At 44.3% G+C, this 14,584-nt stretch overlaps 1 protein-coding gene across 2 annotated transcripts; it reads right to left on the reverse strand.

Annotated features, from left to right (window-relative positions):
- Positions 1–662: 662 nt before the first annotated feature.
- Positions 663–14,535, reverse strand: prdm10 (PR domain containing 10). Of its 2 annotated transcripts, none has more exons than XM_020708081.3 (23): positions 14,408–14,535; positions 13,267–13,378; positions 12,918–13,079; positions 12,783–12,842; positions 12,594–12,698; positions 11,543–11,711; positions 11,203–11,444; positions 9,508–9,708; positions 9,319–9,391; positions 9,130–9,247; positions 8,922–9,042; positions 8,588–8,851; positions 7,965–8,309; positions 7,743–7,898; positions 7,488–7,667; positions 7,051–7,161; positions 6,781–6,981; positions 4,442–4,585; positions 3,280–3,450; positions 2,117–2,254; positions 1,868–2,015; positions 1,695–1,792; positions 663–1,397 (listed from the first exon to the last, which is right to left on the reverse strand). In XM_020708081.3, exons 2-23 carry the CDS (start codon positions 13,333–13,335, stop codon positions 1,227–1,229), a joined length of 3,447 nt encoding a protein of 1,148 aa, XP_020563740.1. In that variant the 5' UTR covers positions 13,336–13,378; positions 14,408–14,535; the 3' UTR covers positions 663–1,226. The 2 variants fall into 2 exon arrangements, with proteins under 2 accessions (XP_020563740.1, XP_078786268.1); XM_078930142.1 differs by lacking the exon at positions 14,408–14,535 and adding an exon at positions 14,147–14,274.
- Positions 14,536–14,584: the final 49 nt, after the last annotated feature.

Here is a 14,584-nt window from a genome sequence, read left to right on the forward strand (position 1 = left end):
TCACAAAATTTCTCACATGTGCCATCAGCTTAGGTCTACAGCCACAACTGAAATTTCATTGACCTCTGACCTCAGAAAAAGGGCACCATCTTTAATTTTCCAAATATAAATTATTCCATTTTTCTAACCTGCTTAATTCCTTTTGGGGCTCACAGTGTTGATACTGTCTGGTGAAGGCGGGGTACACCATCCTGTCGCAGAGCCACTCACTCACATGTAGGGACAATTTGGTGTAATCAATCAACCTATGAAGCATGTTTTTGGACTGTGTGGGGGGAAGCCGGAGTGTCCAGGGAGGGTCAATGGGGAGAGCATGCAGGCTCCACACAGAGGTGTGGGATTTGAGCTGGGGCCTTCTCGCTGTGAGACCACGCCATGGTTGGGGGCAGTCCCAGGATGGTGGTCCCTCCTGAGAGGGGATGGCCTTCCATATCTGCTCCAGAACATAGGGAAGGAAAATTTGGCTGATGGAACCTCTGATTCAGGACTCTGGGATCAGATATACAACTCACAGACTCCTTGAGGGTTCTTGGGAGTCCAGTCCACTTGTGATTTGTGGATTTGGAGAAAGCGATGAAACTCTGTGTTCTGTGGGAGGCATAAATGTAGCCCGATGTGAAGCAAAAACAGTTGGTGACAACCAGGAATGCTGAAGAACAAAGTTCAGGGGTTTTTGGTATATTTTACTATAAAAACACAAACAGTGACAAAGATTCAGATATTAAAATAGACGATTCTGAATCACATCTCCTAGACAAAACAATCCTGCACACAGAAGGAGAACATTTTCTCCACAACCAGCTCCAACACTTCATTCTAGATTTCTCTGTCGTTTCCAAACACAACACTTGAACACATGTCTGTAACAGAACAGATATGAGGATATCTCAATATTTATTCCGAGCAGAACTGTGGTTCGTGTCACTAAGATGTTAGTAAGCAGCTTCAAAATTCAAGTTTACCGAGAAGAAAACATCTACTGTCCAGCTCTGCCTTCCAGTGCTTTATTTAAAACTAGTTTTATTCTTCATTGTTAATGTCATTTGAAAACAACAGCTTCACATTTGACCTTTCCGTTAAAGTTCTAGCAGCTCGGTTGATATTTGGGCAGAGCCATTCGGTCCCGCCTCCGTGTGCAGATCCACACCCACGGGGGCTGAAGTGCGTTTGTTTTGTGGAGCTGCTCAGGAGGCCGGGCGGAATCGCCCTGTTGGCCTGCAGCTGAGTCACGGTTTGGTGATGTGGACCTCTCCGGCCCCGCTGCCGTTGGTGGTTGTGGTGATGATGTACTGCTGCGTCACCGGCTGCTGCTCCAGGTGCTCGGTTTGGGCGGCGCTCTGAGGAGCGGCTTGTTTGGTCTCCAGATCAGTCTGACCCTCGGAGATGACGTAGTGTGTCTACAGGGACGACAGCGGGACAGGGGACGATGGAATTTGCTCATTTCACCGCACAGACACACATAAACATTAGGCAGATGCTTCATCTGGAGTAATGTATCAATTTCTTGAAAGACTGGGATTTGAACCCCAAACCACATCTGCTCAATGCACTGACCCATGAGAAGATGCATGAATAGGTAAATAAGGAGGTAAATGAGGAGATGTATGAAGACATAAATGAGGAGGTGCATCAAGAGATGCGTAGGGAGGTAGATGAAGAGGTGCAGGAGGAGGGGCATGTCAGCGCTTTCTCACCGTTTTCACCTGGTTGCTACCGACTCCAGACACCGGGGTGCTGGCTTCAGCTATGACGTACTGTGTATGAGGTAGAGTCATCATCTGGATCTCTGACGCTGGAGGAGCAAACAGTTAAAATGACTCTCATGTGCATCAACAAACAAACAAACAAACAGGAGGCCGGGACTCACTGTAGCCTCGGTAGTTCCAGTTTCCAGGTATGTAGGTGTGCTGCACGGTCCCCTGCTGCTGGCTGCTGCTCTGACTCTGGGCTAAGGTGACGGGGGTCAGCTCCTGGCTCGCCTGCTGGGTGGTGGGGCTGAGCGGCCGGCTGGTGCCCTTCGGAGGAGCAGGAGTAACCACTTAAAGTAAACACTTTCCAAAGGTTAACCCCTGGGGTTAAAAGGACTGGTGTATTCAGACCGGCGCAGGTGCTTCACCTGGGCTGTGGCTTGGCTGGTGCCCGACGCCTCAGAGACCTGGACGTGTTGTAGCTGGATGGGCTGCTGGCTGTAGCCGTGGGGGTCGTGCAGCTGGCTCACGTCTACTGTGGGGGCCTGGGAATGTGGGGAGGAAGCCTGTGAAAGAAATCCAAAAGCGCAGCAAAGATGAAGAGCAGCTTCATCACAGGAAAATCTGACCAAACCTGCAGCAGACATCTGAGATTGTCAACAAAAATGTGGGCTTTTTGGAAGATCCGTCCAAAGGAAGAACAAAGATGCTCCTATTATGCTTCTCTGAACCTGCTTCAAGTCTGCTTTTCCAAGTAAACTCGGATGTCGGCATGATTTATTGATACTCAAGGGAGAAAATTATATAATTTAGAATAAAAAAACCCATTTACTGCAGTACTTATACCTACAGAAGTCATTCAGAGGAGCTTCTACTACCTTGTTCTGATCCATAATTGAACCCACAGTCTGCTTTTAGAAAAGCGATTATTTCTACAAAAACAACGTCTGTGTTTCTGTTTTGTCTGTGTTCATGCCAAAGGCTACACTTCTTAGGGGTGTCCCCCAAGGCTCTGTCCTGGGTCTACTTTAGTTCATTATTAGAACTAAAAAAAACATGTTTTTTATTTTATTTCCAGTGGTTCCTGAGTTGGATCCTCTCCTTCTGGGTGGTCTGCTGTTCCGCTGCTGTAGCTCTTGCTGTGGACTTAGACCCCCGGCTTGCTCCGCCCCCTTGAGATGCTGCGCCCAGCTGGTTATACATCTACCCCCAGAGAAGGCTTCAACTGTCAGCGACTTTGTTTACTTTCCCGTGCTCAGTGTTTACCTCCTCGGTGTGAGGAGGTCTGAAAAGCGCCATATAAATAAAGATTTAAATTTGAACGTGAAGAGATTTCGAAAGCTTCCTCAGGATAATGAAGTCCCACAGCTAAAGTAAAATCCCACAAGTCTCAGACCTGGGTAAAAAACTAAACCAGCCTTTCACCATCTCAATCAAACGCTGAGATTCAGAGATGTCACCCAGATATCAGACAGGATTTAGAGGAGCCGATTCAAGTCTTCATCTCCTGGGGACTGGATTTATCTTCCGCTTCATAAATTTAAAAAGAGCACAAACAGGAAGTTGACGTTTTCCCGAACATTCATCTTACCGGAGCGACCTGTACCACCTGCAGCTGGATGTGCTGCGACTGAGCTAGGCTGCCCCCCGCCTGGGACACTGGGATGTACTGGATTCTCTGGTAATCACCCTGCGCCGTTCGGTAGTCTGTGGTCAGGGTTTGAGACAGTTCGGTCATGGCCTGAGTCAACAAATCTGTGGTCTGCAGGGACAAGAAATCAAAGGGTCAAGGTCACTTTTCCAATGCATCTGTTCAATGAAACTCAATCATACACGTTTCAATGGATTATTCTGGTGCTTGTGCAGATTTTTGACTGTCTATAACCTATTATGGTGGACCTATAGAACAGAAGGAAACACCAACAAAAGAAATCAGCGTTCCAAAACTACATGAGATATACGAACAAAAATGTATCAAACCACTTTTTTTAGAAGAAGATTTAGAGAATTAATGCTTAAAAAGTGTTTTTCATGAAACTGGATGCTCAAACTATTAATTAGTCCTAGGATCAATTTTACACTTTGTTTACTTTTGCATCTCTTTTACATTTGGCAAAAGGAAGAAACCAATTTCATGAAATCTCTGAGGCACCAAAGCAGTAAAATCAAAACACACATAGGTGACCCTTTAGCTTCCAGACTGAAGCTCATTTAGAAAATATAAGTAAATAGACCAGGTGCAATTCACAAAGTAACCACAAGGGGTTGGATATAACCTTGTAACCAACTTATAACTTATAACCAGATTGAAGACAGAAATTCACAATAATTTTGTTATTGAACGGGTTTATTTCAAGCAAACAAAACAAAAAATACTTGAGGAAAATGTTAATGATTCATTCCTTGAAAGGCAGTGAGAGGAAGTGAACTCACATAATCTCACCCTTAATGCTTTACTTAACTATTTTATTTTGTCTTTTTACATAGTTGAGAGCTTTTTTGTGGTCTGATTAAAAATCCATGAAAATGGATTCTCCTTACTGTCGATTTCATTTGTGAGGGTTTAAGTTTTGTATCTCTAGTTCTATCACAGTCCTTCAGAACCCATTTGTTGTGCCTGATTTCAAATTTCCAGGAAACCACTTCATTCTAGGTCAAGATTTGGGAATTACAATGAGGAAAAGTTGATATGAGACCATAAATAACAGCTTCTTTTGGACTAGTTTAAAGAACATCAGATGTTGGTTTCTCACCACCACAGCCTCCGCCGTGGCGCCATCTGCACTGATGACTGCAGGGGCGGAGCTGATCACGGCGGCGGTCAGAGGAGCCTGCATGCCGCTGCCCAGCTGAGCCAACTCCGGGTGCTTCTTCCTGATGTGCTGAACCATCTTTGTCTGAGGAGCCAAGAAAAAGTCTTTAACTGGGAGTTACGAAGAAATGAACACAAAACATGTTTTTAGGCTTTTTGTGAAAATATTTTTGTTTGTAGCATAAAACTATAAAGAAACTGTAAAGATAATTTTTTAAGTGCAATGCATTTTGCTTGAATGTTTCTTTTATAAGCAGATTATGAATATTTAATATTTGGACACCGTGGTTCCAAAGTGTGCACACTCATAAAAAACTACCGTTAAATTATTAAATAACACTTTTTTATGAACCTTTCAAATTGTCTATCTCAAAATTAAAACCTCATTGTTTAAACCTTTTTAAGAGCAGTTTATCTTTTTAATTTCCAGTTCTACTACCGAAATAATAACCTTTACTAAAGAGGAAAGGGGCGGGGCTTCAGTATATTTAGAAAAGTTGTAGATTAGATGACATTTTTAATAGTTTTTATTTTTATACCTTTATCGAAGAAAGACTTTTTTTTAAAAAAAGAACAATGCCCTGAAGTGCAAATGACTACAAATCTACAAATTACTCGATGCAAAAAAAATAAAAATAAAACTTTACAATGACAATTAAAAAAGCAAAAAAAACGGATTAAAAGATAGTATATATTTTAGGAATCAAAATTTAAACATTAATAAATGAAAGGAAATTTAAAAAATAAAAGGAATTTTCAGTAATCAAAATGTTAAAAATGTAAAACTAAATGAGGAACTGGAAAAAGTGGGCATTATGGGACAGCCCTGATTGGACGATGATGTCTGTTCACCTTTTTAACAGGAAATTATTTGGCAATATATCAAACAGGAGAGATGTCTTTAAGCTTCGGACCACAGCCACTGCAAACGCTCAGTGGTTGTTTAGTCAACTCTGTACTAGTTCGGGTAAAAACATCCTTTAGTTTTCCCTCAAACATCATCATCCAGTCATGGATGTCCCGGAAAACCTTCTTTACCCCGTTTGTCGTTCAGAAATTACTTTTACTTTTACTGCAAAATGACTGTCTTTCTCATGTTTTTTATGGAAATTATTTTTGATTTTATAATTTATTATTTTGAGCTTTTTAAAATTAAGGAAAAGTTACAACACAGCGTGAATCATTTCAAATAATCGTCATTTGTAGATACAAACGGATCAGAACACACCTTCATTTTTTTTTTTTTTGACTTGTTTTGCTATTTTAATTGTCGTGATCTTTACTATTTTTTCAGCGAGTGATTTGTTGATGTGATTTACACTTCAAGGCTACTGCAATCTTAAAACTGCTGACCAGCACTCAAAACTCGTATTTCGGTAAAGTTGGCAACAGTTTCCCTTCTTTATTGGTTTCTATTGAGATCAGTTCTGACATTTAAATGCAGTCAACAGTCATAAAGTGTCGTGAAATCTGCAAATTTTCTCTTCGTGAAACCAGCTTTTGAATTGCTCTTTTTCACATTTTTAAGCCTAAAACTGCTTTTTTTCTAGACTGATTTGATCCTTGAGTGAAGTGGATTTGTCTTCAGCGTCAGCTTCTCAAACCGTCACTCGGTTGAGGAAGGGCAGCAGCTCTACCAGCAGGAGGCGCTGGCTCCATGTGGTGCACAGATACAGACAGACATTAGAGAACAGCTGGTTTGTGTCTGACTGACAGCTTTGACAGCAGTGATGGTATGAACGGTATTTATCTTTATGTGTTTCCACAGTCTCTGGGCTCCAGTCATGACCATGTCAGCCTGTTCTGTTGAAATTTGCATTTTTCTAATTTCTTCTGCGCTTCAGGGCAGAGTTAAATGATGAAGTCGAACAATAACTCTAAATCAAACAGCTGGAGGCGACGCTGCTGAAAGTATTCACACCCCTGGTATAAAGCTGCAGCCGCAGTTCATTGCATTTTGAGTTTTGTTCCTCCTGGATGTTATTGGAATTATTTTTCTAAAAAGAAAAAAGAAAATACTCCAGAGAGAATTTTAAATCGGCTAAGATTATTTTTGATGCCACTTAAAGCCTTAAATTATGAAAAATGCAAATAATTACAGTTTTTTTTAAAGGCCAGACAGAACCTTTCTTTCTACATTTTTCAGAGAACATTTCATTTATAAATGTCAACATTACGAAAACTAATAATTCCAATAAATACATTGGTATATAAAGGATTAAAAGTGTTTGAGGATTTAACTCTGTTTTTTGCAGAGAGTGCGGATGGAGCTCTTCTGACCTTGCTGCTGTACTGTTTGGCACAGTGCGGGCAGCAGACCGGCGAGGTGGCGATGGTTCCGGTCAGCTGGGTGTGTGTGCTCAACATGGGGTCCGGTTCCCCGGGAGCAGCCGGACGCAGCTTCCTGATGCTGGGAGGCAGTTCCGCCCCGGGGTGGTTCTTCAGGATGTGCGCTTTCCTTTTACTGGCACTTTTATAGACCTGCAGACACACAGACGTCAGCGTGTCTTGGCTCACCACACACACACACAGTCAAAGGGCGTAACTTACCTTGTCACAATACTGGCAGAAGTAGTCTCTGTTAGGTTTGATGATGGGCAGCGTCAGCTCTGGCACCTCATCGATGCGCATCTCTGGATGCCGCTTGGACAGATGATTGACCTGCAAGCAGCAGAACCAGTTAGGAGAGCTGGACCTCTGATCCAAACATAGACTGTATATGAGAACTGGAATGAGCCCCCCCCCCTCGTGTTTAAAATGGGAAGTACAAAATCCAAAAAGCCAAAATCCCATAGACTTCTATAGAGAAATAAACTCCTATTCCTCAGTCGTTACATTTATCAGAATAACAATTCTTTTTTTTATTTTTCTATAGAAGTCAATGGGATTTTGGCTTCTCTGTTTGGAACGCCAAGGGGGAGGGGTCACTCAGTCCAGTTCTCGTGTGCGAAGAATGGACCAGATCAGAACCCGGAGCCGTGGCTCACCAGCATTCCTCTGCGTCTGAACCCCATCATGCACATCCGGCATTTGAACATGAAGCTCTCGAAGTCGGTGGTGGGGACTTTCATCTTGAGCGACTTGGAGCGGTGGATGCGGTCGGCCTTCTTGGCTTCCCGGTCGGGGTTGTGCATGCGCTGCATGTGCTCCCTCAGCTTGTCTTTCCTCTAAATTTTCAAAAGGAGATGTTAGTTTCCACAAGTGGAGGAAGATGAGCCGCGGACACGCACGGCGAGTCAAACCTTGAACTGTTTGCCGCAGGTGGAGCACAGGAAGTCCTTGCGGTCGGAGTGTCGCAGCATGTGCAGGCGCAGCTTATCGGGTCTGCAGAAGGCCTTTTCACAGTCCGAACACTGGAAGATCTTCTCCGAGTGGAAGCAGCGAATGTGTTTCTTCACCTGCGAGCAGAGGATTTCGCTGAAGCCCGACTAAGATCAGCAGCTGCAGCTTCCCCCTATGCTTACCTGGATGAAGTCGCTGAATGTCTTCTTGCAGGACGGACAGGTGTAGGAGCCGTTGACAGAGTGCACCTCCACGTGCTCCTTCAGCAGCTCCACCCTTTCGAAGGTCTCGGGGCATAAGAGGCAGGAGAAGGAGCGGTTCTCTGAGTGCAGCAGCAGATGGTCCTCCAGCGAGGAGTCGCTCAAAAAGCTCTTGCTGCAAATGTGGCAGGAGAAGCTGTAGGCGTCCCGGCCGTGGACCCGCAGGTGCTGCTCCAGCCTGTCCTTGTCCCGGAAGGCCTTGCCGCAGTGGGGGCATTTGAACGGACGGAAACTCTTCCGGATGAAAAGGTGCTGCAGCGCCGCGTTCTGGTGTGGAGAGGAGAGATTTCCCGATGAAACGGGTTTGGGTTTTTTTTGGCAGACACGCAACCAAAGGTTGCGACAAGGTGGGACGACCCATGCCCCCATCCCAACACAAAAGCAGCCTTTGGAGCGCACATACTCTCCCTGTTTTTAGTTTCACCCACCTGCACATCCATCTGAGAGGGAAGCACGCAGTGAGGAAGAGAGACACATCGTTGTAAAGCAGAGGCGGAGACAAAGCTACGACCTACTCCTCCGCAGACGGAGGAGCTCCTCCTCACCCGTATTCTCTTCGCCCGCTGCATGTCCTGCGGTGTGACGTGACGCTCTGATTGGCTGTCCTGTGCCGGGTCGTCCTTCAGGGGAACATTCGTGGTGGCGGGGGGCATCGCAGACTCTGGGGCCGGATCTCCGGCGGGAGGTGCGAGCGGACCCTCTCCCTCAGCGTCAGGCTCCGCCTCCGTCTCCGTCTCCACCTCCTTCAGCCCGTTCTGTGCTCCTTCTTCTCGCTCCTCCAGCGGCTTCTCTGTCAGCTCCAGCATTTCCTGGACAGGAAGGTCAGAGTGTGTTTCTTTTCAGGTGAGACAATGATCCAACAGGTGAAAGTCCCTCAACTGTTGTTTTGTCCTCGCTGGCGTCCGCAGGTGGGTCCAAGCGAATGAATTTAGGCGGCCGTCCCGGTCGCCTTCCCGTCCCGAACCTCTTCCTGCCTCTTCCTCTACCCCGGCCTCTGGACCTGAGAAAACCACACCCACATTCACCTGTCAGTACCTGTGTGGGAACTGGAAATGGCTGCAAATGGGAACCGGCGGCGAGTTTGAACCTTGAAGCAGAGCTCAGCTTGTCGTCGTGCATGTTGAGGTGCTGCTGCAGCTGCTCCGAGCTCACAAAGCGACGGTTGCATTCGTAACACGGCCAGTTCTTCTCCTGCTCTCTGAGGACTGAACAGACCAGAGCAGGTGACGCCGATCCGAAGCCATACTCTGCAGGTGTGGTCAAACACTGGACTCACCTTTGATCTCTTCTTCGGTCACATCATGGATCTTTTGATTCACAAACTCCGCATACGACGCTGCATACCACACCTGAAACGCAATATATGAAATCCCATTTTAGGCACAAATTCAAAATCCTTCAGAGCTTTCTTTCACAAAGGCAGAAGTTTGATGAAGAGGAGCACAGCTGCAGAGGACTGGCTGACCTTCAGCTCCTGCTTGGGCTGGATGTTTTTGATAGTGGTGTAAAACAGATCGGATCCGTACTGATAGGCCACCAGGTTCTGCTCCAGGTGGTTCCGAGCGGGTCGCACAAACATCATCCAGTTGCAGCTGTCTTCGTCGGAGAGGTCCAACCACAAGTCGTCCGACGTCTGAGCGTCCTTCTCTGAATCCAGCTTGCACAGCTGGAACACACATTGATGGAAACTGCTTAAAGTCCCACTCCGATCCTCTTTTGATCTTCTTATTATGATTGTGATTTTTTTAGCCAAAATCAGAAAACATGTGTCGTTTTCTAGGACAATTTCTGGCAGGACTTCATCAGAAATTCCCCTTTGACTTGTAAATGTTGACGCGGGGCGACTCCGTCCCCCTTTCCTGTCACCCATGACTGTTTTTCTGTTGACAGGCTCTCCCACCCCCCAACCTCACATTTGCGGTCCAACAAAAATGGCGAGCAACATTGGAGCTACCCAGCCGTACAGTTTAGAACCAGATTCCAGCTCAGACGAGGAAAACAAAGACGTACATGGATCTATTCGTCTACATGTGGATCCATCAGGATGGAGCAGAGCAGGGAGCATGAGGCTTGGCGTTGTAACGTCCATATCACACCTTTTTCCAACTGAGTTTTTCGTTTGCTCCTGATTCACAACAATTTGAATGAAGAAATAATCCGAAATTCAATTTCTAAACTTAATTTTATTAACACATGTCCCCCATCATCAGAAAAATTCAACAACAACATGTTGAAAACACCATTTCTATTGAAGTGGGTCTTTAACCCTATTTAACTGTTGGTATCTTATTTGTGTCATAGTTGACGCCCTCGCTGGGGCAGCTGGAGTTTAACACCTGATGGACCCCATTGCTGTCCCGGTCTGGGTGGGCTCTACGCTGGCTCCTGCTATGAAAAGATTCCCAAATACTGTTTCCTCACAGCAGAGTCAAGCCTTCAATTTATTTTAGAAGTTACTTTAATAAGTATCCATTGTGTGGGGGGTCATGGGTCACATGTGTTAATGGAGGGGAGTGGGAAGGGTGAAGGGCAGGTTGGGTTTTTATTGTAATATTGTGTGTGTGTGTTTTTTTATGTTAAAGCACTTCAAGTTTCGCCAGGTATGAGAAGCACTTTTTTTTTATTTTGATAAATAATGTTTTATTTGATTCACACATTTTTGAAACTACCATCTGATTTGCATGATCCAATCTTTCCTTAAAAGTCCATTGTATAGAACTTGGTCCGTGTTTTCTGTCCTGTAGTTTATTATCATTCCACTAGGGGGCAGTAGAAGGTTTTTTATCTCCTAATGGCTGCTTCCATGAAATCTCAAAAACTGGAAAAGTTTTGCTGCTTTTCAAAACTTCATGGTGAGAAAAGCCCATCGAGATTACTTTCTGTATTGAAAGACTGCCAAATTTGTTGATAATTAATTCTTTAGAATACAATTACAGCATGTGTGGTTCACATTTAAATCAAAAGTGAAGTGTTTTGTCCTGTTGCTTTTTCTTTTTTTGGATAACGGGATGTTTTTCACAAGAAAATCCTCCTCTGCTTTATTCAAGAGACACAAAGTATGCTGTGTTGTTTCTATAAAAACAAGCCAACCTCTTTTGACATGTTTGTTTTTGAGATGACAGTGTTTGTCTACAGTAATTCCTGCAGAACACCATCTTACCTTCAGGTGGATGTAGTGGTCCTGCAGTTCACTCTGCGGACGCAACGGCGCCTCGACCGGGCCGAACTGCGTGCGCTTCGGGATGCGCCTTTTGGAGAAGACTCCACCCAGGAAGCGATCGACGTAAAGGACCAGAGGCAGACTGGCCCTGGCCCTGGACAACACCGGCCGGTTGTGGATGGGATGGAGAGGACCGTGCAGCAAACAGACGGAGGGGTTGGTGTTATTACACTCCTCGCACCCTGAGACACATCCAAAGCAGGGCCGTTCATGACGCAACGAACTGCTTTAAAAAGGTTCAGTGGAACCTGCAGACTTGGCGCGGCGGCGCGTCACTCACAAAGGTTTTGAGGGTTGAAGGCCTCCAGCTGCCGTGGCTCCCAGTCATCCATTTCCGAGTCTTCGTCCTCGTCTTCTTCATAATCATCTGTGGAGTCTGCGGTTCCAAGTGGGCTGCTGGGGGCGTCGCCCATGTCGGGCATCGCCGTCAGCGAGTTGGACAGCTGCTCCTTCAAGTGATGACATAAACTTTATTGGTTTAGTTCTGATGATTAATCTGCGGTTCTCCCAAGTGGGAGACATTTGGAGGAACAAGGTAAGTAAACAACAAAAACACGGGAGCTGAAACTTATGTTAGACATAGTTCAGATATTTTCTCAGCTCGATTAACATTTCAAACTATGAAAAAAAGGAATGAAGTTTAAAAAAAAATTCTTTAAATATAATAAAAGTATTGCCTAAACTGTGTATAGAGCGGGAATTTTCCAATTTTGAACTATTTTTAAAGAATTCCCAGTGGTCTTTTGATTTTGTTTCTGCCGATTTTAGACCAAATTCAAAAACCTGTCATTTTCTAGGACATAGTTTCTGCAGAGCAGCAGAAGTTTTTTAGAACTCTGAGTTGTGGGTGGTACACCTTCCTCACCTCCCCTTTATGTTGGCGAGAAATCAAAGAAGGGAGCTTGTGGCCCACCTAAAGTGTTTTTTGTCACAAATAAGCTCTTTTTCAAACAGCCTTTTTTCATCTGCTCCTGATTCACAATGGTTGAAATAAAGAAATACTCAGAAATGCAATTTTTAGCCTAGTTTTCTTTAAATATATATATATATATATATATATATATATATATATATATATATATATATATATATATATATATATATATATATATATATATATTTAAATGGCATCATAAGAAAAATGCCACAAGAACATGATGGTCAAACACCAAAAACACCATTTTCATTGGAAGGGGTGTTTAAAATGCCACTATTTTGCAAACATATGCTAGCAAAGCAAGCCAAACATCTGCATCTGTTCATAATAAACCCTGGTGGTCATGCTTGGTTCTTCGACGCTTCAATATCCGCCCAAAGCGCCACGTTCTAACCTCGGAGACTGGCTCCAGGATGGCCTGTGGAGCCTCAGCCACATTACTGAGAACATGCAGGTTGGCAGCATTCATGTTCTGTCCACCAGGCAGCAGGACAGTCACCTGCAAATGGAAAGCATTTTTTTTCTGTGTGGATCTGTGCACTAAAACCAGCAAACCTTGAAGTGTCTGAGCAGGTTGACTTACCTGCTGGGTCGTCCCATCCTGCTGAATGTAAGCCACTTGTGGCTGATCGGAAAACACAGCCTGAAAGATGTTTTTTAATGTAAATCAAGCTGTAAAAACCTCACTATACACTTGTTAAAAAAAACTGACTGTTACCTGAGTGCCATCTGCAGGGTGAATGTAGACCAGGGTGTGCTCTGCAGGCTCGACTGAAGTGTAGGAGTTTCCATCTGCCGTATAAACCACCTGCTGCTCCCCCCTGTCCGCCTGTTCTCCACTATACACAATCTGGGCCACAGTCCCACCTTCGAAATGCACCTGAAGGACAGTTTATACAGCGCAAGGGATCACTTCCAAAAAGATGCAGCTATTTTCCCAATGTTTAAATCACAGGAAAATAAATGAAATGTAAAAGTTTGAATTTAGAAAATTGTTTCCTGAAATAAATAATAACGTTTTCACTTTAATCTGGCACATTTGAGAAGGTTTTATCAGTATCCTGGACCTGTGCGGTGTTGTTTGAATCATTGACAGCCTGACTCCACACAGCTGATGGCTCCTGCTTGGTTTCCATGGCAGCCAACACGTCACTTCCCTCCTGAGACTAGTGGGGATGTCTGAAAGGTACAAATATAATCAGCTATGCCCCCTTTTTTGTGGAGAAAACGTGGTCATTTTTAATAACGCAAAGAAAAAATGAAGTTTTGGATCTGACAGGTGACTTAAAAACATTTGAGACGAGATTTCCATTCCAGCTGGCTGCAGATATTAGACGCATATTTCTACCTCAACTGTACGGGGATTTTTATTTTTTTTGGATTGTGGAGAAACTATAACAGTGTTTTTTGAGCATTGGGTTGGAATAATATAAACAGAAATGTATATGTATCTCGGGGTCCGAATCATTTCAGTTGACAGGACACGCGCTCCAAAATAAGCCAGCATGTCATTTGGTGGATTGAGCGGTCACACAAAATCCTCAGCGGGGGTATGAAGAAGGAGCCCGATTGCGGCGGAGGCCGTCCGGCCGGGTAACTGAACCAAAAAGGCAAGCGAATACCGGCATAATACTCGAAATGAACAATCAAAATAAAGAACTCTCATTCGGAAATCTGGTTGGTATAATCAATAAGAGATGATACCCCCCTGTTTTAACCCTGCAGTTTCTCGGTCCCAAACCGGACCATACCACAAAAACCAGCGCAGACGAAACTCGGGCATTTTCTGCACCGCAACATTAGCAATTCGGCCGTGAACTCCCGATGTAGGGCCGCACAGAAGGACCAGCTCAAGTTGTCAGAGCACAGGAGGAGGACCACATTTTCAAATGTTTTCCAGCTATCATTTTTAAACAAAAATACGTGATCTTTTTTGGAAAGACACACCCGTCCCCCATTTCTAGTTGAGTCCAGCCCTTCAAGTCTACACCGAACAAGGAAGAACGGGCTCCATTTTGGGTGGGACTAACAACAACGGCTACTTCCAGAGTGGTTACATATATTTTACCCGGTACGGTGGAGCTACAGCTGTCTACGTATTTATTTGTATCATGAAAAAATAATCGTTTGAACTAACGTGGTGGAACTTGTCGCCCGGGAATTCTGGGTAATCTTACATTTTGCGAAAAACGTACAAGCAGTTCTTACCTCAGAATGGTAGCTGCAGAGACGGCTGCATTGCATATATTACCATAATCTACCTAGCAACAAACTGGAGCACGACTTCTAATAGGTGGATATTTACTTTGGCGCAAAGAGCTTTTTTTAGTGTCCACATTTACCATAAAGAAAAGGTTTTAATCGATGTGTATAAGTTAAATTTTG

The sequence above is a fragment of the Oryzias latipes genome, chromosome 13, assembly GCF_053564925.1.
Source record: "Oryzias latipes strain Hd-rR chromosome 13, Olatipes_Hd-rR_3.1".
NCBI lineage: Eukaryota > Metazoa > Chordata > Actinopteri > Beloniformes > Adrianichthyidae > Oryzias > Oryzias latipes.

Bases quoted from the DNA above. Each gene is read 5' to 3' on its own strand.
- prdm10 (XM_020708081.3), bottom strand. From the start codon at position 13,335: ATGGAAACCAAGCAGGAGCCATCAGCTGTGTGGAGTCAGGCTGTCAAT. The intron at 9,709-11,202 runs GTAAGATGGTGT...TGTGTGTTCCAG, and splicing joins ACCACTACATCCACCTGAAG to CTGTGCAAGCTGGATTCAGA. The intron at 2,016-2,116 runs GTGAAGCACCTG...GCTCCTCCGAAG, and splicing joins CCAGCCAAGCCACAGCCCAG to GGCACCAGCCGGCCGCTCAG.